The 25,029-nt window shown below is 45.3% G+C and overlaps 1 protein-coding gene across 1 annotated transcript in view; it reads left to right on the top strand.

Annotated features, from left to right (window-relative positions):
- si:dkey-22o22.2 (neural-cadherin) overlaps positions 1-24,586 on the top strand; it is a 116,263-nt gene extending 91,677 nt beyond the window's left edge. The window contains 18 exon segments of the mRNA XM_018678732.1: positions 192-475; positions 2,997-3,626; positions 3,706-4,702; positions 6,399-6,492; positions 10,155-10,339; positions 10,603-10,841; positions 13,308-13,585; positions 14,674-14,888; positions 16,610-16,737; positions 16,835-16,962; positions 17,111-17,222; positions 18,896-19,076; positions 19,173-19,339; positions 19,666-19,930; positions 20,274-20,454; positions 20,533-20,783; positions 21,459-21,616; positions 22,526-24,586. Of these exon segments, the coding sequence (XP_018534248.1) occupies positions 192-475; positions 2,997-3,626; positions 3,706-4,702; positions 6,399-6,492; positions 10,155-10,339; positions 10,603-10,841; positions 13,308-13,585; positions 14,674-14,888; positions 16,610-16,737; positions 16,835-16,962; positions 17,111-17,222; positions 18,896-19,076; positions 19,173-19,339; positions 19,666-19,930; positions 20,274-20,454; positions 20,533-20,783; positions 21,459-21,616; positions 22,526-23,212 (5,180 nt within the window). The 3' untranslated portion in view covers positions 23,213-24,586.
- The last annotated feature ends 443 nt before the right edge of the window (positions 24,587-25,029 follow it).

Below are 25,029 nucleotides of genomic sequence, written 5' to 3'. Positions count from 1 at the left end.
TGTGTGTTTGTGTGTCCACTGCCAATCAAACTCCTGTTTTCCTGCGTGGAAATCCACTCCAATAACATTCAGAAAGCTTCCTTTCACAATAAGAGCCCCGCTGTCACCACATGATGGACAGTTGGACATTTACACAGTAATCGCTGCTCGTCTACCTGTCAGATAATCTAACCCCACCTTCCTCCTTCCAGGTGCCAACGCCAAGCTGCGCTATCAGATCACGTCGGGAAACACCATGGGCGCCTTCGACGTGGAGCCCGAGGTGGGCACCATCTTCGTGGCTCAGCCTCTGGACTACGAGACGGAGCGGCGCTACGAGCTCCGGCTGGTCGCCTCCGACGGGAAGTGGGAGAATGAGACGCTGGTGGTGGTGCAGGTGGTGAACCGCAACGACGAGGCGCCCGTCTTCAGCCAGACCGAGTACCACGCTGCCGTGACCGAGGAGCTCACCCAGCTGCCGGTCTTCATCCTGGAGGTCGGTATACTGTCAGAATATGATCAGGATATTTCCTCATATTGATTGATATCAATATTTATAACGGACTCGAGTGGTAACTGAACAAAACATGTAAATAAAACAAAGACCTGTGACGACTATGATCAGAGATTCATCTGATAGGACCTTCTGTGTAGAGGTGCAGATTAGACTGTAAGGTATTTCCTGTCTGGGAGTTCACAGCTAGAGTCCAACACTTAAATCATTTTCCTGAGCCCATGTTTCTCTGCTATGTTCAGGGGCATCCTGTTCTCTGAGAAGTAGAAAACTGGGTTTGTTTTATCCACGTTTCTTTTCAGTCGCTTAAATGTTAGTTTTGGTTCAGCCCTGTTAGCTGTTAATCCTGCTAGGACTCGATGTGCACAGACAAACAGTCTGAAACCTTTTCAGGTTGATTGAGAAGATTTGATGTGTTTCTGATCTTTGTTGGTGACATGTTTTTCAGACCGTCTTAATCTAAGGAAACCAAACCACTTCCACATAATCGATGTGTTGTGACCTTTGTTATCAACAGTTTCCTGTTTGGTGGATAACGGGAGTTCTTCACTTTCGTGCCTCTTGTTACTCATCTTTCTTACTTACTTACTTTGACGTTATAGGATATAGGACACAACAGGTTGTTAGAACAAATGCCTCGGTCTTATCGTTTTAATCAACATAAATTTTATCACGAATCCATATTGAGATCGTTTTAGCATCCAGGCCTACATTACGGGACATTTTTATTTGGTTTTAAGATTTACTGACATTTCTTGGAGGAGGTTAATGGAGACTGACACCTCAAAAAGGTGGCCTCAGAAGCACCAGGTTTAGGCCTGGAGTGAGCCAGGTAACCCAAACAGAGGGCCCCTCTGTGGGTGAACGGATGAGTTGGCGGCACAGTGGATGTTTGGATGTTTTAGGCTGTTAATCTGAATTCTTTAACCATAAGCACCGATCAGATGTCCGTCCACTCCAGATGAAACTGTTTAAAACATAAACATGAGAAAGTTGCACCTCCTGAACGCACCGTCACCGTAAAGGAGCTTATATGAACAACATGTGAAGCTGTATCGGGTTTAATGCAGACACAGAGGAGAATTAGCCTGGAGCGACACCTCAGCTCAGATCCAGTGTCCACGCACTAACACATCGCACATGTGTGTCATTGTTTAACACAATATCAGCTGATAGAGGCGCCGAGGTTTGACGTACCCGAATCCTCCTGACAGGAAAGGAAAAGTTGCCTCGGAAAAAGAAAAGTCAGACTCGACCTCCTTCATCCGCCTTTCGTCACACCTATCTCCGGTAATTCACGGTAATATGCATGCGCCGCCAAGATAAATCAGATTAAAAAGGTGGAGGCGCGTCGGGAGAGGGCAGGGAAGTAATCCCCCGTCAGAGAGGCATGTGTCACCGAGTCCTCAACCCGGGCCTGCTTCCCCTCCTTCGCCTGCTGGAATTGATTTGATGTGCGCTCGGTTCCTCTCTAACGCTCTCAATGGTTTTTCTTGAGCGGCGGCGGCGGCGGCCCCCAGCCCCTCCCTGAACGCACGCCGCTCTCAGCCCCGTGCATTAATACAATTCAGCAGATAGCGAACGGAGGGGAAAATCCAATTTGAAATGAATATTTTTTGACTTCACCTGTGCAGCAGCCTCCTCCTCTGTGGCACCGCGACTGCTCATCTTCAATATTGTCTACCTGCATCACGTTGTCAGGAAATGCAAAAAAACAACAGGAGGGGGGAGGAAGCATGCAGCAGGAGGAGGGGAGGGGGGGAGGAAACTTCAAAGGGCTTCTGTAAACAAACCCTCTGGTGAGAAAAGAGGAGAAGAAAGGGTAAAAGTGTACTTTTTCTTGCTTTTGCTGGCGTCTATTAACTTTTAATTGCATTGTGTGTCGCGGTGACAGATGTGAGAGCTCGTCCCCTCGTTCAGAGAGATAGCAGGAAGGCAGGTTAATTAAGCAAACAGGACAAAGCAACGAGAAAATGTTTATTCCTGTGTTGCTGAGTCCCCGTCTGCGGGGGCAGCTGCTGCAATCAGCCCCATGCCTCATGTCCTATTTGCTGGGCCTGACATTTGTACATAATGAAAAAGCAATTCAACTGTTTTGATAAGAAACACCTCGGCCACAAAAAAGAACAAAAAGCAATAGTTCCTTTAAAGAAGTCGAACGTTATTGAATGAATTGGAGTGAAAAGTCGACGTGGCGGCTTTGACCAGTGTTTCAGTGCAGTCTTCATATAATAAAACCCTTTTATTCACCAAGAGAATGTGGTGTGGGTGTTTTGTGTTTGACATATTGCATTGTATAGAGTCAAAAGGTGTTGAAGTACCACTAAATTTTACATTACTCAGTCTGTTATGCTATGTAAGCACTTACACAAGTCACTTTTCTGTGACCGTAAGTACTAGAACTAGAAGTTTTTAACTATTATTATAGTTCGCAGACCTTTATCAGATGACCTGAGGCTCTCAGAATTTGTTTGGTAAAAGTTTTTTTGTGCCACTTTTTCAGGTGTCAGCCACAGATCCAGACCAAGAAGCCGACCAAACCGCCGTTCGCTATTCTCTCCATGGCCAGGGCGCTGGAGGCGAATTCACCATTGATGAACGCACTGGACGAATCTACGCTCAGCGTCGTCTGGACCGCGAGGAGCGTCCGGCCTGGAGATTCCTTGTCCTCGCCACAGACGAGGGAGGGGCCGGCCTCACGGGATTCGCTGACGTCCTTTTAGAGGTCCAAGATGTCAACGACAACGCACCCTTTTTCCCGTGTCCGGCGCTGGAAGTAGATGGATGTTTTGTCGGCCAAGTGCCTGAAAATTCACCTGCCGACACCTCCGTCATGGAGATGCGAGCCATGGACTTGGACGACCCCAACGAGGGCAAGAACGCCATGCTGACCTACAGCATCATCAAGAACGTTCGCAATGAGATCAACCTCAACCTGTTCTCCATCAACGCCACCACAGGGACCATCTACACAGTTCTGCGTTCCCTGGACCGGGAGGTGGAGGACCGGTATCTAGTGGTGGTGGAGGCCAGGGATGGAGGGGGATTGGCCGGGACGGGGACGGCCACCATCATGGTTTCAGATGTCAACGATCACCCACCTGTCTTCACTCAGAGAGTCTACACCACTCAGGTAAGTCAACCTGTCTAAAACAAACCTCACCTGTTGATATCATGAGTAGTAATAATAACAGTCCTCTTGTGTCCATCAGGTGACAGAGGACCTGGAGGTCAACAGCGAGGTTCTCGTTGTTTCTGCCACAGACGGAGACGAGGGTGAGAACGCCGTCGTGACCTTCAGCATCGTTGGAGGTGACGAGGACAGGAAGTTCTTTGTGGAGACCGACAAAGTTAACAGACGTGGCGTGATAAAGCTCAAGAAGAAGGTCGACTTTGAAAAGCCCCACGAAAGGACTTTCAATCTGACCCTGAAGGCTGAGGACGCCGATTTCTTCAGTCTCGCCTTTTGTCTCGTTCAGGTGGAAGACTCCAACGACCACGCCCCCGTCTTCTTCCCACAGTTCTACGAGTCGCCGGCCATGTCCGAAGACGTACCTGTGGGGACTATTGTTGCTCAGGTTACAGCTTCTGATTTAGACTCCGGCCAAAATGGACGTTTTTCTTACAGCATTTCCAAAGAGTCGGACCCTTACAGCCAGTTCCTGGTGGACCAGTCTGGTTGGGTGGTAGTGGCTGATTCTCTGGACAGGGAGAAAATCTCGCAGCACAGGATCATGGTCCTCGCCACAGATGCTGGGAGTCCACCCTTGACTGGAACCGCCATCGTGATGGTGACTGTACTTGACGTTAACGACAACGGGCCGGAGTTCGAGGTCCTGTATAAGCCTGTTGTTTGGGAGAACACGGCGGCACCCCAGGCCGTACGGATGAACGAAACCTCCCTCCTCCTCCACGCCACGGACCGCGACACCTCCACTAACGGCGGGCCGTTCTCCATACGACTCCTCATGCTCACATCGGACGCCACCAACTTCAACCTGACGGACTTTAAGAACGGCAGCGCTGCCATCACAGCCCTCCGGACCTTTGATCGTGAGCGGCAAAAAGAGTACCGCCTCCCGATTCTTATGATTGACAGCGGCTCTCCGCCAATGAGCTCCACCAGCACACTGACAGTTGTCATCGGCGACAGGAACGACCACCCCCACTCACCAGGACACACCAACTTCATCGTCTACAGTTATGAGGGTATGTTTATTGTCATGTATTGTTCTAAGTATGGATTTCTCAACTTTATTTGACCCTTGACGCGATCTTAAAGTGTCAAAGTCTTCATGACTGCAGCTCTTAAAGTAATCAAACTGTTGGTTACATAAACTTGAGTGTTGCATATTTTGGTTTTTACGATTTCAAGAGCATGAAATTGGTCCAAAAATGTTTTTTTTTGAAGTTACGTAATATTTTCAACCCTTCAACTAGAGTTTTCAGCTGCATCTAATGGTCCTCCTCTGGACAAAACACCGACTGTGCTTTTCGAGCCTTATTTTCCCATGTTTTTGGGTGTGAGTGATTGATAGGGACAGGCTCAGATTGTTATTATAAGTGTCTGACAACTTTATGGATAGGATTCCTGCAGAGACAGAGCTTTTTATTAAAGAGTAAGATCCCTTTTGTTCAACCAGAAACATATATCACTACCAGACTCCATTGTTTTTGTCAGTGGAATCTGGTAGAGATATACAATGATGTGCTGATTTTGGCATCCAAAGTTTTTTATTTTCACTTCTATTCTTTAACTTTTGATATTTTTGGTTGGTTTTGGTTTTCATCAACAACCAGAGGCTTATTTACAGCTTGAGATCCTCTTGCTCATTTTAATGTGTTTGACTAATCAAAGCAAACGTCATATCGGCGTCCCTTTAGTCCCATAGATTTGTACCCGCAAATCACTTATGTGAAACAGGCCCCAGGCTGAGATCAAAGTGAAGCGCCGCAAAATAAAAGTGAGGTAGTTTCACACTCATAAAGCTCTTTATCTATCTGCTTCTTTACCTTTATTTTGTGTGTGTTTTTTAACTTGTGAACCTTAATTTAAGTGAGTGCATTTTCTGTTTTTTGTCCATTTCACTCCTGAGAGCCTCTAATTACAACCCACCACGGTTAGGATCAGATAGACCCTGATGGTTGTCACAGGGAACATTTGTCATTCATCATCTCAGTTCAGAGTTCACCAGCTGGTCTGAGGGTTTCAAACTGGTGTGTTTCTGATCACAGACGTCTCCTCTAACCTTCAGGTCCCTCCGTTGTCCCTCCTCACCACCTCCTGAGTGCTCTGCGCTCGCGTTGTTAAGACTGTACTCGTCACAGTCGACTGCTCGCAGCTCTCCCCGCTTCAGCCCACATCACTTATTTAGCATTTCATACCATCTGTCATCCTGCTGTAATTTGCTGGTAAAACTAAGGTTTGCTATAATGTATTTTTAGTTGGATTTCCTCTCCGGGGCCTTTTCCACATGAAAGTACATTAACCCGCTAATATGAATCCATCACGTACCTCAACAACATGCCATGAAGCAAACAATTAACTCCCAGGTTTGACGGGCACATAAACAGGGAGCCGTTTTTTAAAAGGCAGCTGATTTCACAGCTAAAGAGATTACAGCACCGTGTTCAGCCTTTTCTTTTTTTTTTTTTTTTTTGAAGAGGGGGGAAAACACTCAGCGAGCGGTTCTAATGTGAGCCTATCTTCCTGCTGTGCTGTCAGACCATGACCGAACGTGCCAATGAGGCGCCGCCCGACACCTTATCTCCTTTAAAGAAGCCTCCATGTTCTTCCCTTCTTCTCCCTCTTAATATTTGGGTTGTACCGCAGGGGATCATTTGCACTCAAAAAGTAATTCCTCTCCCTTTTGTCTTTTTTTTAATACTTCCTGCCTCCTGACAGGTATCCTCCCGACAACGGTTCTCGGACAAGTTCAATCCCCCGACCTTGATGACTGGAGTGAGAAGGTGTACCGGTTCGAGGGCAAACCAACCAGGTACTTTGATCTCACCTGGAGGAAACTGTGAGAGAGTGATGGAGGAGAAAGTAGAGGTGGAAAAGTAATAGAGATGTAGAGTTTGAAGGACACAAAGTAGAGAGGCAGCAAGGCAAAGGACAGAAGAGGTAGAAAGATAAAGTGGAGAACAATACAAACAGGTGGATAAAGAGGTAGAGAGGATGAGGAAGTGATACTGTAGATGTAGGTGGTGATAAAGAAATGTAGAGACAGATTAAAGGAAGCAGTGGTGTAGAGAAAACATGATTTTCAGCTGCTTCTTAAAGTAGAAATTATTTATTTTCTCAAGTTTAAAGCAGCTAGTAGTTTTGCTAGCAGTGTTCGGCCATTAGTAGTTACTTCTTTAAAAAGTGACTTACTGTAATCAGTTGCTGCATAGAAAACTAAGTAGTGACTAGGAAAAGTAACTTGTAACTTCCTAAAACCAGGAAGTAAGTTAGCATGTTAGCATGTTAGCACTTCCTGTTCCTCGTCCAGAGTCAGTGTGTTTCTGGTTAAATGTCTGAAATAAGGTCTGTGGTTTTAACACAAGCTCAAGACATTTTCAGGTTTTATTCTCCGACATAAAATGGGTCAGTAAATCCCCCACTCCTGATGTTTGAAGCTTTTACGTGTCTTAAAAAAGGCGGTTGCTAACGAGTGTCTAAATGAGACTACAGAGGTTGTCGGGGACGTTAACATGAAAACCCATCTACTCACCAGTCCACCTTTACAGCCTCGTTGTGTTTCTACTCACGCTCTTTCAAACCTCTCACTAACTTTCTAAGAAGAAAGGCTTTTGTAGAAGAGCTCAGAGCTAAATGAAATGACCAGTTGGAAGCTTAGTGGTGGAGACGTTGACGTCATGTGACCGTGGTGTAGTTGGTTTATAGCCTAACATTAGCTTCTTACTTCAAACATCAGAACAGTGGTGTTCATCTGTGAAGATGATCTGATCAACTAAACCTGAAGGATCAGAAACTTTAGCTGCTCACTGTTTATTTTCTGGAATAATCCAAAACACTATGAAAGAATCCCATTGGCTTTTAGTGGAGGAACCAGGCTGATGTTAATTGCAGGGCTGGACTACAGAAACATGTCTTATATATTGGAGGACTAAACATTTCTTCACTTAAACCACATTCATTTACCTCATATTGATAAATTAACAGCGACAAATGGACTTGATTTTCACTCTGACGAAACGCAAATACATTTTCACATTTTGCAGAAATACACTGAAACTAATGGAGGCCTGGAGCAGCAGGTAAAATACATCCAGAAATCCTGAAGTCTCAGTCAGACTGAGGTGAAACTAATAAAAGCAGCAGGTGATTGAAAGACAAAGGGAAGGTTAAATCCCTGTGGAGTCTTTGGACCATCTTTATATAAATGCACACACTCCCCGTCAGGAGTACTGTGAGCAGTTTTGGATAAAAGCATCCAGAGAATGGCAGATGTAAAGCTGTTTTAGGATGTGTTGTAGCTAACAAAGATTTCCTCCTAAAGTGTCCTCTCTCATGTGACACACAGCAAGAGAGGCATGAAGGAAAAGAAGAAGAGAGAATAAAAGATCTGCACAGGAACTGACAGATTTAAAATAGAGAGGGAGAGACAGTACAAAGGTGCGGAGCGACAAAAGAGGAGAAAGGGAAAATTGGGACAGAGAAACAGGCAGTTTTGAAGGGAGAAACAAAGAAAGAGTGAAAGAGAATGAAAGGGCAGAGGACGGGGAGAGAGAGAGAGAGATGAGAAAAAAAGAGGGGGGGATCTGACTTGTCAGGAACAGTGCTATTAATACTTCATAACCAGCGGTATTGAAAATTCCCAGTGAAGCGCGGCGAGGGCGCGCTCGTTTTGTTTGATGAGGCGAGGCTTCATGCGGACGCGTTGAAAGGAGAGCCTGATTGCGCTCCCTCTGCCACCTTCTCTTTCTAACGAGTTACCTATGAGGAGGGACGACAAAAGAGACGACAAGAAACGGCCGAGAACAAAGAAACTGCCATAGAGAGAGAGAGAATTATCATAGATCCTCCTGAACCGCCGCCCCTCATCACACCGGCTCTGCAGATAGCAATTTGTTCGCAGTGTGGATCAGGTTTAGGTTGTGTGTTATTTACATGTAGAAAAAGTAGGAAAAGAAGGAGAAGAAAGAGTTCCAGGTGGAGGAGCCCCAGTGGGCCTCACAGGAAGACGACAAACAGCACATGCTGCAAACAGCAGACAGTAATTTGTCTGGAATTGATCGGCTCATTATATCTGCTCATTTGTTTCCTGTCGGTGAAGTGCTGTGTCGCAGGGTTTGAAATCTTTAAAGCGTGACGTGAATCCAGCAGCAGAGAGGTTCGAACTCAGGATAGGTTTTGGCCTTGATTCAGTCACGGTTAATTAATCCGTCTGGTCTGAGGCTCTAAAGGTCGCCTCGGCGGAAGGAGGTTAAACAGTTACATGAGCCCCGGTGGCACAGATTCAGGGACCGGGTTTGGACCCGGGCCACGTCAGGGTGGACTGGGATCGACGACTCTCTGGTGCAGCAGAGCAAAGGTTTTCTAGATCAAGAACCCATGTGGACTCATGTTCAACCACAGACCTCCATCTGGTCAGTTTGATCTGAGGAGTCCCAACGGAGAGAGATTTTACTCAGATCTAAGACTGCGAGGAAAAATACACCAAGGTGAAGATCAGGCCAAGTTTTTCCGAGCAGGAGGAGCAGCTGTGTTCCTGCACTTTAACACTTTCAGTTTGGCCTTGCTCCATTTTCACCTTAATATTCTAAATATACTATAGATTTTACTACACTGACACTCTGGTATCTTTGAATCTGGGCCTTATTTTCACATGTTTTTGGTGTAAATGATCGATGGGGACAAAAATCCTCGGACTCTGTGCCGTATCGATCAAAGTCCGTCCACTAAAGTTCTTGTTTTCGTCTGACAACATTATAACAGGATTCCTACAGAGACAGAGCTTTTTATTAAAGAGGAAGATCCTTTTAGTTTAACCAGAGACATCTCTATATATCTCTACCAGACTCCACTGACAAAAACAGGGATTTAAGCCAGGAGCTGCTGGAATACCACTGCCTCCATCTGTTAGTGTGTCTGTGTTACTGTGTGACTTTCAGTGGTGGAAGAAGTAATCAGATACACTAACAGATGGAGGCAGTGGTATTCCAGCAGCTCCTGTGTTCTGCTTGGTAAAATTGCTGATTTTGTCAATGGAGTCTGGTACTTTGTCAAAAAAGTTAAGTTATCCTTGAAAATCAATACAAAAACAGTGTTTTCTTTGTATATTGTGTATTCCACTTCCTGCCAGGAGCGGCTCCTTAAAGCAGTACGTCTGTTTTTTGTTCTTAATCTTTGTTTGTTCGGCTGCACCTGCTGTATTTTTATGTCTTTTAAATCCAAGCTGAGGCAGACATGTTGAAGGTCATTGGAAGTGTCTTTAGGATATTTTTTAATACAACACTCAAGTGCCTTTTGTACAATAAGAGATGTAATTATTCCTCCTCTCCATATTGGCCATGAAGTGATCTCCAGTGTAAGAAATAATCGACAAAACCTTCATTCTGTGACCTCGAAGTAAAAAGACTGTCTGCACATCTCGTCAGGGTGATAACACAGAGAGAAAATCCACCACTAACCTCCGTCCTCCTCTCTCAGGTTGTTCAGTCTGAACCAGAGCTCGGGTCAGCTCAGCATCAGGGAGGGGACGCCGCCGGGCTCGTACCACCTCCAGGTGCGCGTGTCCGACCACGCCTGGCCCGACGTCACCTCCACCGCCCAGGTGGACGTCACCGAGCTGCAGCAGGACGCCCTGCAGAACGCCGCCTCCGTTCGCCTCTTCAGTGAGTCCTGCAGTGATGATGATTCCCATGGTAACTGTAATTGACAGGGCACAGTGTCACATATCCCAGAGTGCCTTGGGGTTCTGGTTTCAGGGTTGTCAGCCCCCCCAGGCTCCATCAGCGCCAACAGACAACAAGCAAGGCATGATGGGAAATAAATCACAGTTGTTCTTTTTATTTTCTGCTCCCGTCTTCACAGAGTTTGAGTTTTCATTTGAGTTTTTTCTGCAGCTGTGTTTAAAATAAATCCTTCCTCCTCCCAGACCTGACGGTGGAGCAGTTCTTCAGCAGCAGAGGAGGTGAAGAGAGTCGGTTCTCCGGTCTGGGTCGATCGCTGGCCGGGCTCCTGCAGACTTTGCCGGAAAACGTCCAGATCTTCTCTGTTGGTGACGCCGGCCAACGGGATGGGGCAAAGGAGCTGAACGTTTGGTTTGCTGCTCACGGCTCGCCGTACTACAAGGCGGAGAAACTGCACGGCTACGTAGCAGCGAACAAAGCCAAGGTGAGGAGAAGCATGACGTTATCCCAAGGCGGTTTTCATATAGAGCAGGTCTAGACCTGTACTCTACTATATTAGGATATTTACAGAGAGACTCAACAGTTCCACCATGAGCAGCACTAGGCGACAGTGGAGAGGAAAAACCTCCTTCAAGAGGCAGAAACCTTGAACAGAACCGGACTCAGAAATTACATCACCTTACTGCTGCAAAATTAATGCATGGAGACTGACGGTAGAGTGGTAACAGGTAGAAACCTGAAATAAGAAAGAGAATCAGGTGAAGGTGTAAAGATGAGTTTTAGATTTAAAGGAGTCTAATGTCAGTGGGGAGGTGGTTCCACAGGAAGGAGACTCGTCATTGGTTCAGGTTCAAACACTCAACACATTAAACCATTTAACGCTCTGTCTCACACACACATGAACACAGATGCTAGAAGAGGTTAACTGCAGGGGTGACACATGGAAATGCAGACCTGTCACTCCAGCAAGTGGCTGCTCACACACACACACGTTACCTCGAACGCATCTGTACATGTTTTTATATTAATATTTCAGATCCATTAAAAGCCCTGAGAGCAGCTGCTGACCTGAGCGCAGTGATTTCAGAGGAGAGGAAGGTGACGGCAGTTAGCGAAGCATGTAAACACACATTAAACACACACATGCAAACAGACGACTGAGCAGCAGATCTGAACGTTCAGCTGCTTCTGTGCTGATTTTCAAAACAACCAAACACTAATAAAAGAAAACAAGCATTAAAAACAGAAAGAACGATGGTTTTATCTCTTTTAAGTGTAATATCTTTGGGTTTGAGGGAGATTGTGAGATTTTCTTACATTTTACAACTAAACTATTCACAGAAAGAACATCCACAAATAACTTAATGATGAAAATAACTGAAAATATTTGTTTTGATTTATTGATTTATTTAAAATCAGTGCTAAAATGTTGAAAACTCCGCAAAATGAGAGTGAAAATAAAGTGATATATCACACTGTGAAACACATCTTAAAGTGTTAAGTATAAATAACAGTACAAAGCAGACAGGATGATTAAAATAACTTGTACATCAAATGCTGCAGAAGAAAGTTGTGTCTTTAATTATCTCAGGGTAAAAGGAAAAGTATCTTTGCCGATTTAGAACAAGAATGCCAGATTAAAAACAAAAAAATAAAAGACAATGTTGAAACTGGCTCAGGAGCCAAAAAACTGAAGCCCTGCCTGGGGAGTGTGAAGTCACTGTGGATAAGAGTGTCAGCTGAATAACTAAACTCCAAAAAAAGAAATACACACAGTTGGAGAGAGACAGGAAACCCTGAGGGACTCTGATGAAAACCTCTCACCCATAAAGACAAAACGACAGAAGAGAATCAAGATGACAAGCAGGGAAACGGGTGAATTCGGCAGCAGAGAGCAAATGACAGCAAAACTTTAACAGGAGGGAAATGACAGAGAAACACCAAAGTGCATAAATAACATTAAGGGGAATAAATTCAGATATCACTGATGATCAAAGAGAACTGCTGTCGCTCCCTGAAATTCTCTATTATGTTCAAACACAAGCTACAGCTTTAAGAACACCTGTGTTTGATCTCGTTTTAGTTTTATGTTTATTTATCCTCCATTTAGTTTTAATTTTTGTTTCATGTATTTTTAATCTCTTGCTAGTTTCAGTTAGCTCGAATGTTCATTTTTGTTTTATGCTAGTTTTAGTTTTAGTTAGCTCATGCTACTTCAGGTTCAATCCTAAATTTTGTTTCATTTAGCTCATGTTACTCCGAGTTTAATCCTAGCTGGAGATTCAGGTAGCTAATGTTGCTATAGCTCTAAAATTAGCACGAAGGAAGCGAACTGGGATTAGATCTAGCATTAAACTAAACAAAGACGAAGGTAGTGTTAGCCAAGACTAAAAGTATCATGAACCTAAAGAAGCGTAGTTAACTGATAGGATCGATAAAGCTTAACACCAAATGAAGAAAACTAGCAGAGCTAATCAAAACTAAACCTATCAAATATATGTGCTATGCTAGTTTGGCCCCATGTTCATTTTAGTTTTGTGTTGTTTTAGTCTCAGTTGGCTTCATGCTTTATGTTTGTTACAGTTTTATCATAGTTTTAGCCTGTTGTTAGTTGTGCTGTATTTATGTAGTTATTAGTTTTGGTTACTTTCATGCTTTTAGCTAGATTTAGCTTAAATTGGCTTCTTGCTAATTTTAGCTTCCTACTTTGTCTTAGTTTTAATTTTAGTTTTTAGCTTCATGTTAGTTTAATCCTGGTTTCAATTACTTTACAGTATTTGTATTTTACTTCTAAATTTAGATTCTTGCTAGTTTTAGTTTTACTTTCCTTTTACTTTCAGTTAGCATCATGCTAACAGTTGGTTTCAGTCATTTTCATCATCGTTATTCTTAGTAATGTGTGTGTCTAATTTTTTCTGTCCATTATGTCTTTTTTTTTTCTCCTGTCCAGCTGGAGGCCATGTTGGGAGTGTCCATCTCTCAGGTGGGCGTTGACGACTGTGCCCACACAGACTGCAGTCAGTCTGGAGGCTGCAGTAACGAGGTTTCCTTCAGCCAGGCCCCGGTGGCTCTCAGCTCCGGTAACATCTCTCTGGTGTCGCTGTCGGCGTTGTCGAGGGCAGAGTGTGGCTGCAGGGGTCGAGAGGCCATCCACCTGTCCTGCTCCGTCTACCCCACCAACCCCTGCCTCAACGGGGGCACCTGCCAGGACGGACCGCTGGGGTACAGGTGAGTGCAGAGAGGGGTCAAAGGGCAACAAGCTCTGACTTGGCCTGTCAGCTCTTTTCTGTCGCCAGTCTCTGAAATGCTCCTGTCCTTATAACTATGGGTAGAACCTCATAAATAAGAAATAAAAGCTTCAGCGCAACAAGAACATTTCTTTATAATGAGATACAGTGAGCCCCTTTTTTCTCACTCTCAGCAGCTGCTCTGTGTTTCTGTAGTTTTCACCATGGTTTAGAAGCCTGCAGGTCATCTGCAGCAGATTCACACCCTAAACCGTTAGCATCATCTGAAACGCTGATTAACATTCAGTAAATCTGTCAAACATTTAGAGGATTTAATGGGAGAGAGGGTAGATTTCTTTCTAACCCTCCAAAGCTTCATGTACAGTAGCTGACTTTGAATTGTCACATCATTTTAATGGTTTAAATATCAAATGCAACTTCTAAGCTGCTAAATCTGACAGATGGTTTTCCCTCCTTCCTTCTCTTCGCTCTCAAAAAAAGAAGCCAGTTAACACAAACAAATATGTTCTACAGTTACATTTAATTAACAGTGTTTCTGTCAAGGTTTCTAGCTTTTGGTTTCTGACTCTCTTTGTGTTTGCCTGTTAGACTCAATTCATTTTAATTATGTTTGGAAATAAAACTTCTTCCACAGTAACTGAGTTAGTGTTTGAGATGGTAGTTTCCTACAGTTACACTCCAGGTTATGAAGGGAAATCAAGATATACAGCTGATGCTAATCCACTTGTCATGACGTCATGACCAATGAAAATCCTGTTTCCTGCTCCAGTTTCTCTGAGTCTCTCCTGTTTTCAAGATGCTGCAGTGCTGTGCTAATTGATATGTTTTCAAACGAATGAGGAAAAACAAAGTTTGATGCCAGTGGGTGCTACCGTTAGCCAGCTAACCTAACTAACGATAGCACTCACTGGTACAAATGGGTACAGGGGTACCTGCTTTTTACCAGCAGGTGCTAACATTAGCTAGCTAATCTAGCACTGATACTGACAGATAATCATCTGAAGTGAAATGAAAAGTAAGCTCAGTGGTTTTGAACGTGTTCATGACGATGCTCTTTCCGTCTCTCAGGTGTAAGTGTCCGCCCATGTTCGATGGCCCCGAGTGCCAGCAGACCAAGCACAGCTTCGGCGGCCAAGGCTACGCCTGGTTCCCTCCCATCAAGCCTTGTTTCCAGAGCCACATCTCCCTGGAGTTTCTGGCCGAGTCGGCCAACGGGCTGCTTCTCTACAACGGACCTCTCGGCCCCGCCCACTCCGGGGAGCAGGAGGACTTCATCGCCATAGGTGAGTTTACAGCTAAAGAGTGAGAAAGTGAGAAAGTAAATTATGTCTATTAAAACTGTTAAATGCAGAAATATTGAATAAACAACGATATGAGAGTGTTTTTTAAGAAATTACCACCCTTAGCTGAACATACTGTTTAGAATGGCTCTATCCCAAATCTGGATATTAAGTCATTTGCATTGATTTATTTTCTATCTCTGCCTTTACGTGTTAGTTTGGTGTGTGTGATATATGGGATATATAATCCCTCCAGTGAATTCTGGGTCTACCTCAACATCTCCTCAATCCACCACTTTCTGGCCTCAGACTTGGAGGTGCTGACTCTCAACCTAACCCCTTCGCGCTCAGCTGCAAACCATCCCAGTGTGCACTGGAGGTCTTGATCTGATGAAGCCAACAGAACCACATCATCTGCAAAGAGCAGCAACGCAGTCCTGAGGTCCCCAAACCAGATGCTGTCCTCACCTCGGCTGCACCTTGAAATCCTGTCCATGAATATCACAAACAGGATCGGAGACACCTCAACAGTCACAGTACCCCTGACTCCCACACAATACCCCCCACAAGGTCCTGTCTTGTGGGGACCTTTTGGGAGGTTCATAGGCCTAGGATTAGAAGTATAAATCAACAGTAACAGATAAAACACACCAGCTTTCTGGGAAGCTCTTGGTGTGGCTCCTTCGCTGCTATGGGATTACTGAAATCTCAGTTTGAAACGCAGCATCCTTCTAAAAGTTCTGACATTTCTCTGACTTGTAAGCGCTCTAACAAACATGCTAATCTCACAGTGCCGCTTGGAAACATGGCGCCACTCGTCCCTTTCAGCAAACACAAAGACTGAATCAATGTGCTGCTATAAAGACAGTTTCTCAGTGGACAAACAAGCTTCATGAAGTCTAATGTCAGCTCCCAGCGGTCCTCATGTGGCGTTAGCGGATTAGCCTGCAGACAGCCTCTCAAACACTTCTTGCATAATCTCGTGGCATTAAAGTTATGTAATTATTGAACCCGAGCTGCTGCTGCTGCTGTGTGGGTAAAAATCAAAGGTGGCTGCGGCATCGATCGATCCAAAGCATTTTTCACTTACATGTACGATAACACGGCTGTGAGAGGAGAGGACGAACAACACACAAACACACAGACAGCAGTTTAGGATATTGAAAAAAACACACACAGAATTGACTGAGTGGATTCCAGCAGCTGTCGATGGGATTCAGCAGTTTACACAGCGAAACAGAGAGGTGATGTCGAGGTCAGAGGTTTGGTCATTTGACGTGACGTGATATGAATAAAGAAAATATCTATTCTTTTGATTTGGTCGAGTCTTAAAACGTGTGGCGGAAAGAATCGAACCACAAATGTCCACTGGTTCATGAGTTTTAAAATCCTAGTTTTGGGTCTTTTATTGTGCCTTGTGTTTCCTTTATATCTCGTCTTAATATGTTTTGAGTCAGCTGTGTTTGCAGAGTGAAGACTGTGAGATGTCGAAAATCCTAAAAAAGAGGTTTTCACTCTGTGATTTTGTATTTTCCAACTAATTTTACATGTTTTTGGGTGTTTACAGGCTTAAGAGAAGGAGAACGCAACGTTTTTACGTCATGGAAGCTGCTTTTTTTGGTCATGAGAAGTTGTGGGATTTTATATCAGGGCCACAGTGGTTCGTTCTCATGTGGTTTTAACAGGAAAACAGAAAACTAAGAATCTCATGTTTTTCCATACAGAGTTGAGGAACGGGGTTCCAGCTCTGAGTATAAACCACGGATCAGGGACTCTGACTCTGCAACTCCCGCCCAAATCCACCGTCACCGACCGGCGCTGGCATCGCCTCGACGTCGTCAGTGATGGAAAGGTAGGACGAACAGATGGACGGACAGATGGACGGAGGATAGAGGAGACGGATCAGTGAAGGTTTCTGACACTGTGTGTGTGTCTGTGTGTGTGTTCAGGCCGTGCAGCTGATCCTGGATCAGTGTGGGGGGGTGGCGGTGAACGAGCCGGAGGGCGTCGGGGGTGACGCTCAGGAGACGGACGAGTCCGGCTGCAGAGCTGCAGGAGAGACACCTGGGAACCAGAGGTGAGATCACACCTGGAGACGCTGGATCTTCAATACAGAGAGGAGCTTTATTTTGAAAATCCCCCTCCTCTTCTTCCTCCTTCTTACTTGTTTTTCTTCCCTCTTTTTCCTTTCTTTCCTTCCTCCTCCTCCTCCTCCTCCTCCTCAGGTATCTGAATGTGTTCCAGCCTCTCCAGTTGGGAGGAGTGAAGGAAACGTCTCCTCACCGACGTTACCACAGTTTCACCGGCTGCATCCGCAACCTGGTGGTGGACAGTCAGGTAACACAACTGTGTGTGTGTGTGTGTGTGTGTGTGTGTGTGTGTGTGTGTGTGTGTGTGTGTGTGTGTGAGTGAGAGTGTGTGAGAGTGTGTACCAGGGGGAACAGTGGTCAGACAGATGGTGGTGTGAGCTCGGCTCGTCATCCAAGGCCAACATCACAACAACATCACAGTCTAAAATATAATATAAATGAAAAGAACCCTCCTCCTCCTCTTCCTCCTCCTCCTCCTCCTCCTGCTCCTCCTCCTCCTGCTGCTGCTGCTGCTCAGTGAAAAACCTCAACAACCTCCAAAATATTCCCCAAGATAAAAACACTGTATCCGTGTCCTTCTACCCACAATCCCCTGTGTTTTTGGGGCTTGAGAGTTGAGAGGTTAACGAGCATCACCGCATCTTAGAGGACTGAGACCAACGCTGCCTTCAAATGGAGCTCGTGTTTTCAGCCTGCTACAGCTTTATATGTCAAAACTTTATGGGTTTTTATGTTTCAGAGCTGAAGCTTCAAGAAAACAGCTTCAGTATTGATCTGAAACCAAAAAATGAATCACTACAATCGTTAGTTTAACCGTACCTAACGTAGAGTAGTGCAGGGATAATATATTTTTATGGGAAGTTAACATCAGCCTGGTTCCTCCACAAAAAGCCAGTGGGATTTTTTCATAGTGTTTTGGATTATTACAGAAAATAAACAGTGAGCAACAAAAATTTTATGATACAAACACATTTCGTTTCTGATGTTTGAAGCCTAAATCCAACCTCCAGAAGTAAGAAGCTAATGTTAGGCTATAAACCAACTACACCACGGTCACATGACGTCAACGTCTCCACCACTAAGCTTCCAACTGGTCATTTCATTTAGCTCTGAGCTCTTCTACAAAAGCCTTTCTTCTTAGAAAGTTAGTGAGAGTTTGAAAGAGCGTGAGTAGAAACACAACGAGGCTGTAAAGGTGGACTGGTGAGTAGATGGGTTTTCATGTTAACGTCCCCGACAACCTCTGTAGTCTCATTTAGACACTCGTTAGCAACCGCCTTTTTTAAGACACGTAAAAGCTTCAAACATCAGGAGTGGGGGATTTACTGACCCATTTTATGTCGGAGAATAAAACCTGAAAATGTCTTGAGCTTGTGTTAAAACCACAGACCTTATTTCAGACATTTAACCAGAAACACACTGACAACAGGAAGAGCTAACATGCTAACATGCTAACTGACTTCCTGCTTTTAGGACTCATTCTTGCACCACTTTATGGTAAGGGAAGCAAAGTCCATCTATCCCATGGTTCCCAGGAGTCTTAACATTTATGACCGACTAACAAGAGAATGTGAGATATATTGAGCACATTCATGCTCCCCAGGAGGATGAACCTTAGCTTTCATGTGGCCAAATTCAAAAGCATTAAAAGGAAAGAGAAACATAATCCACCATAACATTCTTCTCTTTTCCTTCAGAAAATTCTGAACACATTTCAGAGTCCATACATTAAGGCGTTTTGACACGCCACAAAATGCAACTGCTGCACGGCTGCCAGCTGAAAACAATGGGGCATGTTTGGAAATGTAGTGCATGTCAAATTCAGTCATACTGTGCAGAATTAAAAACACTCCTCTGAACATGGAGGATGTGAAAGGAGCCTGGGTCACAGCAGACATTTTACCTCCCTCCGTCCCTCAGGTGTACGACCTGGCGTCTCCAGGTGAGAGCGTGGACAGCGCCCCAGGGTGCAGGCTAACGGATGGGGTGTGCGTGACGGCAGCCGGTCCCTCCTGCGGCGTCCACGCCTCCTGCCTCGCTGACTGGGGCTCCTTCAGCTGCGAGTGCCACCCAGGATACACCGGACACAAGTGTGACAAAGGTGAGAGAGTGTTTTGTTTTCCAACAGTCAGTGAAGTAGACAGACTTCCAGATGTGCAGCAGCTGGATAATTCAGAGTTTGTCTCCCACCCCTCAGCCGTCCCAGAGTTCTCCTTCGACTCCGGCAGCGTCGTGCGTTATCAGCTCAGAGGAGGCGGAAGCTCCCGACGCACAAACGTCCAGCTGCTGCTCCGAACCAGATCCACCACAGGCACCCTGCTGTCCGTGACGTCCCGGGAGGCCAACGAGTACATCGTCCTGGAGGTCAGTTCAGCCCCGAGCTGAATCAGTCCTTTGACTTTCACATTATTTTATTTTTATTAAAGCAGCTGTGTAATTTCGTTCTAACAGGGTTTTCACTGGAGTCTTAAAAAGTCCAAAATTTTAAAATCTGAATTTAAGGCCTGAAAAAGTCTTTAAATCATTGTCTATAAATCATTTTGGAAGTAATTCTAGGACGGACTCTCTTTTATATCCTCTCTACTTCAGTCTTAAATCAGTCTTGCATTTCATTTATAATGGTCTTAAAAAGTCTTAAATGTAACTTCAGAAACCCTGTCTGGTATGTAAATATCTTTGTCTTCTCTCAGATCATGGAGGGTCACCTCTCCGTTCGCGCCAACCTCGGTGATGGCGCCCACGCCCTGCGGCTCCCCGGCCAGCGGGTGGACATTGGGCAGTGGGTCCTGGTCAGCCTCAGTCGCCAGGACAACCTGTTCACCCTGAGGCTGGAGCAGGGCGGAGGGTCCCGGGAGGTCCAGGCCCAGCTGGGGAGCCGGAGGGAGATCGTGGTTCACCCGGCAAGCGTGATGGTCGGCAATGGACCGAACACGGGAGACAAGGGAGACTTTCAGGGTGAGATCTGGATCTGATCTGGATTCTGTCGGTCTCTAGATGTCGTGCAGTTTCAGCTGGGTTTTCTTAGCACTGTGATTGATTTTCTTCTGTACGACTAAACTATCCAGATCCAGTCCTGGTTTGGCATCGACTGCTCCTGGTCTAGGACTGATTTAGTCTGGTTTGTGAAATAGGAAATTCTAAATTGACATTTAAAACAAAATAAGGTCAAAAACTTCTCATACTGCAAAGATATTTGGTATTTTTTCCCCAGATTTGTAAGGATGTAAACCTCACTCGATGTCCGGGTTTGGTTGAGTAGAAATAGTTTTGTCCGCTCACACCTGGCTCTTTCCTCCAGGCTGTCTGCGGGACGTTCGTTTTAACGGTCAGGTCCTCCCTCTGGACGGGCAGAGCCGGGACCTGGTGATGGTGCTGGACAGGCGGGGCGTCACCTCTGGGTGCTCCAGCGACGCCTGCAGCAGCCAGCCCTGCCGCAGCCCGCTGCACTGCATCGACCTGTGGCGGAAACACCAGTGCAGGTAAAACACGTACATATCCTCTAATACACCCTCTGTCGCTTGATTATGACATCACTGGCTCACCTTGTCGTCTCCCAGGTGTCCCGGCGGTCAGGTGACTGTGACAGACGAGTCAGGTCAGCAGCGTTGCGTGCCATCACCCTGCGGACTCTCTTCCTGTCGTAACGGCGGCATGTGTCAGGCGCTGTCACCCGACAGTTACCGGTGCCGGTGTCAGGAGGGGTTCAGGGGTCAGCGCTGTGAGCTGGGGCAGGTCAAAGGTCACCGGCTGGCCGCCCTCAGTCCCAGCTCCATCTTGGCCATCAGCATGTGTCTGCTCGTCTTCTTTGGTAAGAGACAAGACGATTAAAATAAACTGAAGTTTAATCAAGTATAATGGTCTCAATGAAGCCAAAGGTTTATCAGTTTATTAACATCAAATCTTTTCAGTTGGACTGACGGATAAAAACATACAAACTTGTGTAACAGAGTGGTGTAGCGATCAATAGGTTTTCCATCAGCATCGATCAGAAACCTACAGACTGTTGACGTGGAGAGATTTCAGTTATGTAAACGTTACAAAACAATCAGTTCAATGTGCCATTTTTTAGGACGTCAGTGCATCTCATGAATTCATAATATGTTGGCCTCCTCTGCCTCTCCCCATCAGTGGTGTTGTTAGTCCGTCCACATTAAAACTTCATTTCCCATGAGTCCCGTTTATTCCTGCTCTCCCCTGAAGACGACAAACATGCAGGAGGTGAATTTGGAAGCAGGTTTTTCCTCTAAATTCAACCAGAGAAAAGAATCAGAGTGAAGGATGTTAAAGACAGATTCTGCTGCTCGTTAATGTTTCACCTGTTTGTAGTAATTACACTAATGTTTCTAAATGAACATTGTTCTGATTTATTGAGGCTAAATGGCTCCACAGAGCAGAGTTAATGAGCTGCTGCTACAAACACACAGGAAGGAAATGATCTGTCCCCATGGTGCAGAATCATATTTATACTGTCCTCCCTGTGTAGCGGTGCTGGTGGCGGTGACGGTGTGGAACCAGAAAGGCAGCCGTAACAAGTTCAGGAAGCGAGGAGTTTACCACATCCCCACTGAACACGAGAGCTGGGAGGACATCCGAGAAAACATCCTCAACTACAACGAGGAGGGAGGCGGGGAGCAGGACCAGGTAAAAGAAAGAAAGACCCTGAACCGTGTGAAAAGCTTCAAACCAGAACATTTTATTGATAAACAGTCACAAACACACAAATGTGATGCACACAGGTCAAAGTTATGGCTTTTACAAGAAAACATCTGCAGCGAGTCTCGTTTTGAATCCGAGCGAGGGAACCTTGAGTTGAAAGAAGGACATTCACACAAAAATTTAAAAAGTAAAAAGAAATTCTTGAGCTTCCAGTCCACCATCCTTTAACGCTGTGTGGCGTTTACACCCAAGGACGTTTTCCATGTGTCAGAATCTGCACAGAAATAACAGAGAAAGACACAATATCAAAGCAGAAACTACAGTGAGGATCTGTTCAGTGTGTAGAGAAATGTATTAATGGAAACACACCTAAAACAGGGTCACAGTAGCCTCACAGTCCAGCCCAGATCCTTCCTGTGTCCTCATACAGGGGACGTTACAGTTTGGGTTTGCTGCACCTTATATTTCATGTTGCTAAACTTAGACCTGTTGTTAGCTGACACTTTATTGTGCAGTCTAGTGTTAAAAAACAGTGTGAAAACAAGAAGGAGGCGATCTCTGTCGACACATTCTACACATTTGTTGTTTGATACGACAGGACGTTAACACTCAGACTGGATTATTCACCAGTTCCTACAGACGAAATGGACGTTTCAGAAGTTATAAAACGTTCAACAATCAGAAGGACTTTCGATGAGTTGATTTAGGTCTTGTACGGCCACGTTTAGACACTGAAACAGTTTCATACACTTCATGAAAACATCGTCATCTTGTAGGTTGCAGCTCAGAGGTTGTTCATAGCGACACAGGAAGCAGAAGGGAGGAGAATGTGACCTGAAAGGTTCCAGTCCAGAATCAGTTGACTCAAACGCTGTCTCCTTCCTCTTCCTCCAGAACGGATACGACATCACAGAGTTGAAACGCCCGCTGTGCTCCAGTCTGTCCCAGTCTTCATCCTGCACCACTGCCCCGCTCATCAAGTCCTCACCCGGCTCCCAGGAGGAGGTCCACCCGTCCAGCTCCTCCTGCAGCTCAGGTGCCCCCTACCTCAGCATCCCGCACCACCACCACCACCACCACCACCAGCAGCAGCAGCAGCAGCAGCAGCAGCAGCACGCCGCCGCCAGCTACACTGGCGACGCCACCTACGCCAACTTCACCTCACACGCCGGCCGAGACGTGGAGACGAGCGATGCCAGCAGCTACGTGGACGCCGCCCAGCCAGGGTCGCGCTCCCATGTGGACTTTAAGAGCTACGTGGCACGGATTATCTGGGAGGCCGACAACGACGGCGAGGCGTTCCCACCGGATGCCTACCACGTCTGGTGCGTGGAGGGCTCAGGATCGTCAGCGGGGAGCCTCAGCTCGCTGGGGTCGGCGGCATCGCGCAGAAACATCACAGAGGAAGAGGAGGAGGACGACGAAGGAGGGTTCGTCTACGACAGGCTGTCGCGGTGGGGCCCCAAGTTCCAGGCTCTGAGCGAGATGTACGACCGGCCCCAGCTCACACTGTCATACAAGGACGCTATAGCCTACATACAGAGGAGCCACAGCCACGACCCCCTGCCTCATCACCACTAGGGGGCGCCACACAACCCCACCCACCTACACACACACATAAAACAGACCTGGGGAGGGTGGTGCTGCGTTCACGTCAAATCTGAGGCAGAAAAAACCACAGAAGGGCTGTGTGATGTGGTTCAATATTAACAACATCGAAAAGAATATTTTATAGATATATATGCAAAACAACGCTGCTCTGAAATGAAATAATCAGATCATTATGATTCACCTGAAAGGTGTAATGTCATGGAATGCTGACTCCCTGTATGTTTTCACCTTTAGTGAACAACTCAGTGTTTTTAGGAGTGAATCATACACAAAGCCTCTCTTCGTTTCAGTAGATATTCCTCTTCAGTGTTGCATCATCTTAAGCACGTTTGCAGTTAGTAAAATTACCAAAAATGAACCATGAACCAACACCTGATTTGGGCCTAAACTGGTCCAAATACACAGATATATTCAGTTCCTTTTGCTCAGGTTAAAGTTGAGGTCAGAACAAGATAAACTGTACATTAATTTAAAATAAACAGGAGGCACAGAGAAGCCTTTAAAACTGAAAAACAAAAGAAACAGTTTGGTGGCAGCAGCAGAAGTCAGAGCTCTGTTGCCCCGCCCACAGGTCTGACAAAGCTAATGTGATTGGCTCAGACAGGTTAGTTCACTTGTCTTGAAATGTGATTGGCTGAACCAAAAAGTCCTGGTTCTGATTGGCTGCTGGCTCCTTTAGAGGGAAGTTTGAATTCTCAGTCTGTAACTTCTGTGATTCTCTGGACCATGAGGAGCAAACAAACACAGCAGAGAAACTTTAATGTGAGTAAAACAACCAACCAATGAATCTGTGTTTAGATGCAGTTTCATTCAGAAATGTTCTGATGCTGTGAGTTTAGTTAGTGGAAAAAATGAGAAAATCCAGGTGAGTTTTGATGAAGTCAGAACATTTACAGGCTCTCTGATTTCTCCTGGAGAAGAACTGAGAGATTTTGAACCAGTTTGATTCTAGTTGCTGTTGCACAACTACAGCAAACAATTATCATTGTTATGAATTATTCTGATGCTTGTTTTCTCAGTTAATCGTCTGTAAAACTTCCCACAGTCCAGTTTCAAATTAAAATTCAAGTCTTGTTCATTTATTTTCACAAAAGTAAAGTGAGGATTTATGGAATAACACTTAAAGCTCAAGCTCTAAAATATTACAATAACTGGTTTTTAATCAGTGTTTTGATGGTTTACAACAAAACCAAAAATGTGCTCGGCTTCGTCTCGGGTCGTGTTTTATTTTTGACGTGACGTGAACGCAGCAGCTCTGTTCCCTGGTGTCACGGCAGTAAAACTACGATATGATGCCGATGTTTCTTCATGTAGAAAACCAGATGCAGTTCAAGTTCAAAGCAACAAAGCACAGAGAGAGTTGTTGTTGTACCAGCTTTACACAGGAACACGACATCAAACTTTTTTATTTATTTTGCTTTTACTTCCTCATTTTTCTGTATTTATTTCATTTTCTGGGCAGTTCTTTTTTCCTGAGTTTTGTTCCTGAAAATGTGGAAAGTTACAAGCTGTGTCAGGAACCTTCTGGGTGACTGGAGCTGAACGTTAAGGCCTTGATGTGAGTTCTGCTTTAAGGGCATTTTGACGCAGCATTTTAATCTTTTTACGTCCGCAATGACGGTTTTCACCCTCACCCCGCTGCTAAAAACAAAAAGTCACAAAGAAAACTCTCCCAAGGACAAACTTATTTTGTTAAGGAACATCACTTCACTCTGTTGCCGTTTTCTACCTTCCTGTTGCACTAATTCAGAGAAGAACCTATTCGCCAGTTAAAATAGAAATACAGT

The sequence above is a fragment of the Lates calcarifer genome, linkage group LG15 (genome assembly GCF_001640805.2).
Source record: "Lates calcarifer isolate ASB-BC8 linkage group LG15, TLL_Latcal_v3, whole genome shotgun sequence".
Lineage (NCBI taxonomy): Eukaryota > Metazoa > Chordata > Actinopteri > Centropomidae > Lates > Lates calcarifer.
This window is presented reverse-complemented; position numbering and strand designations above follow the sequence as displayed.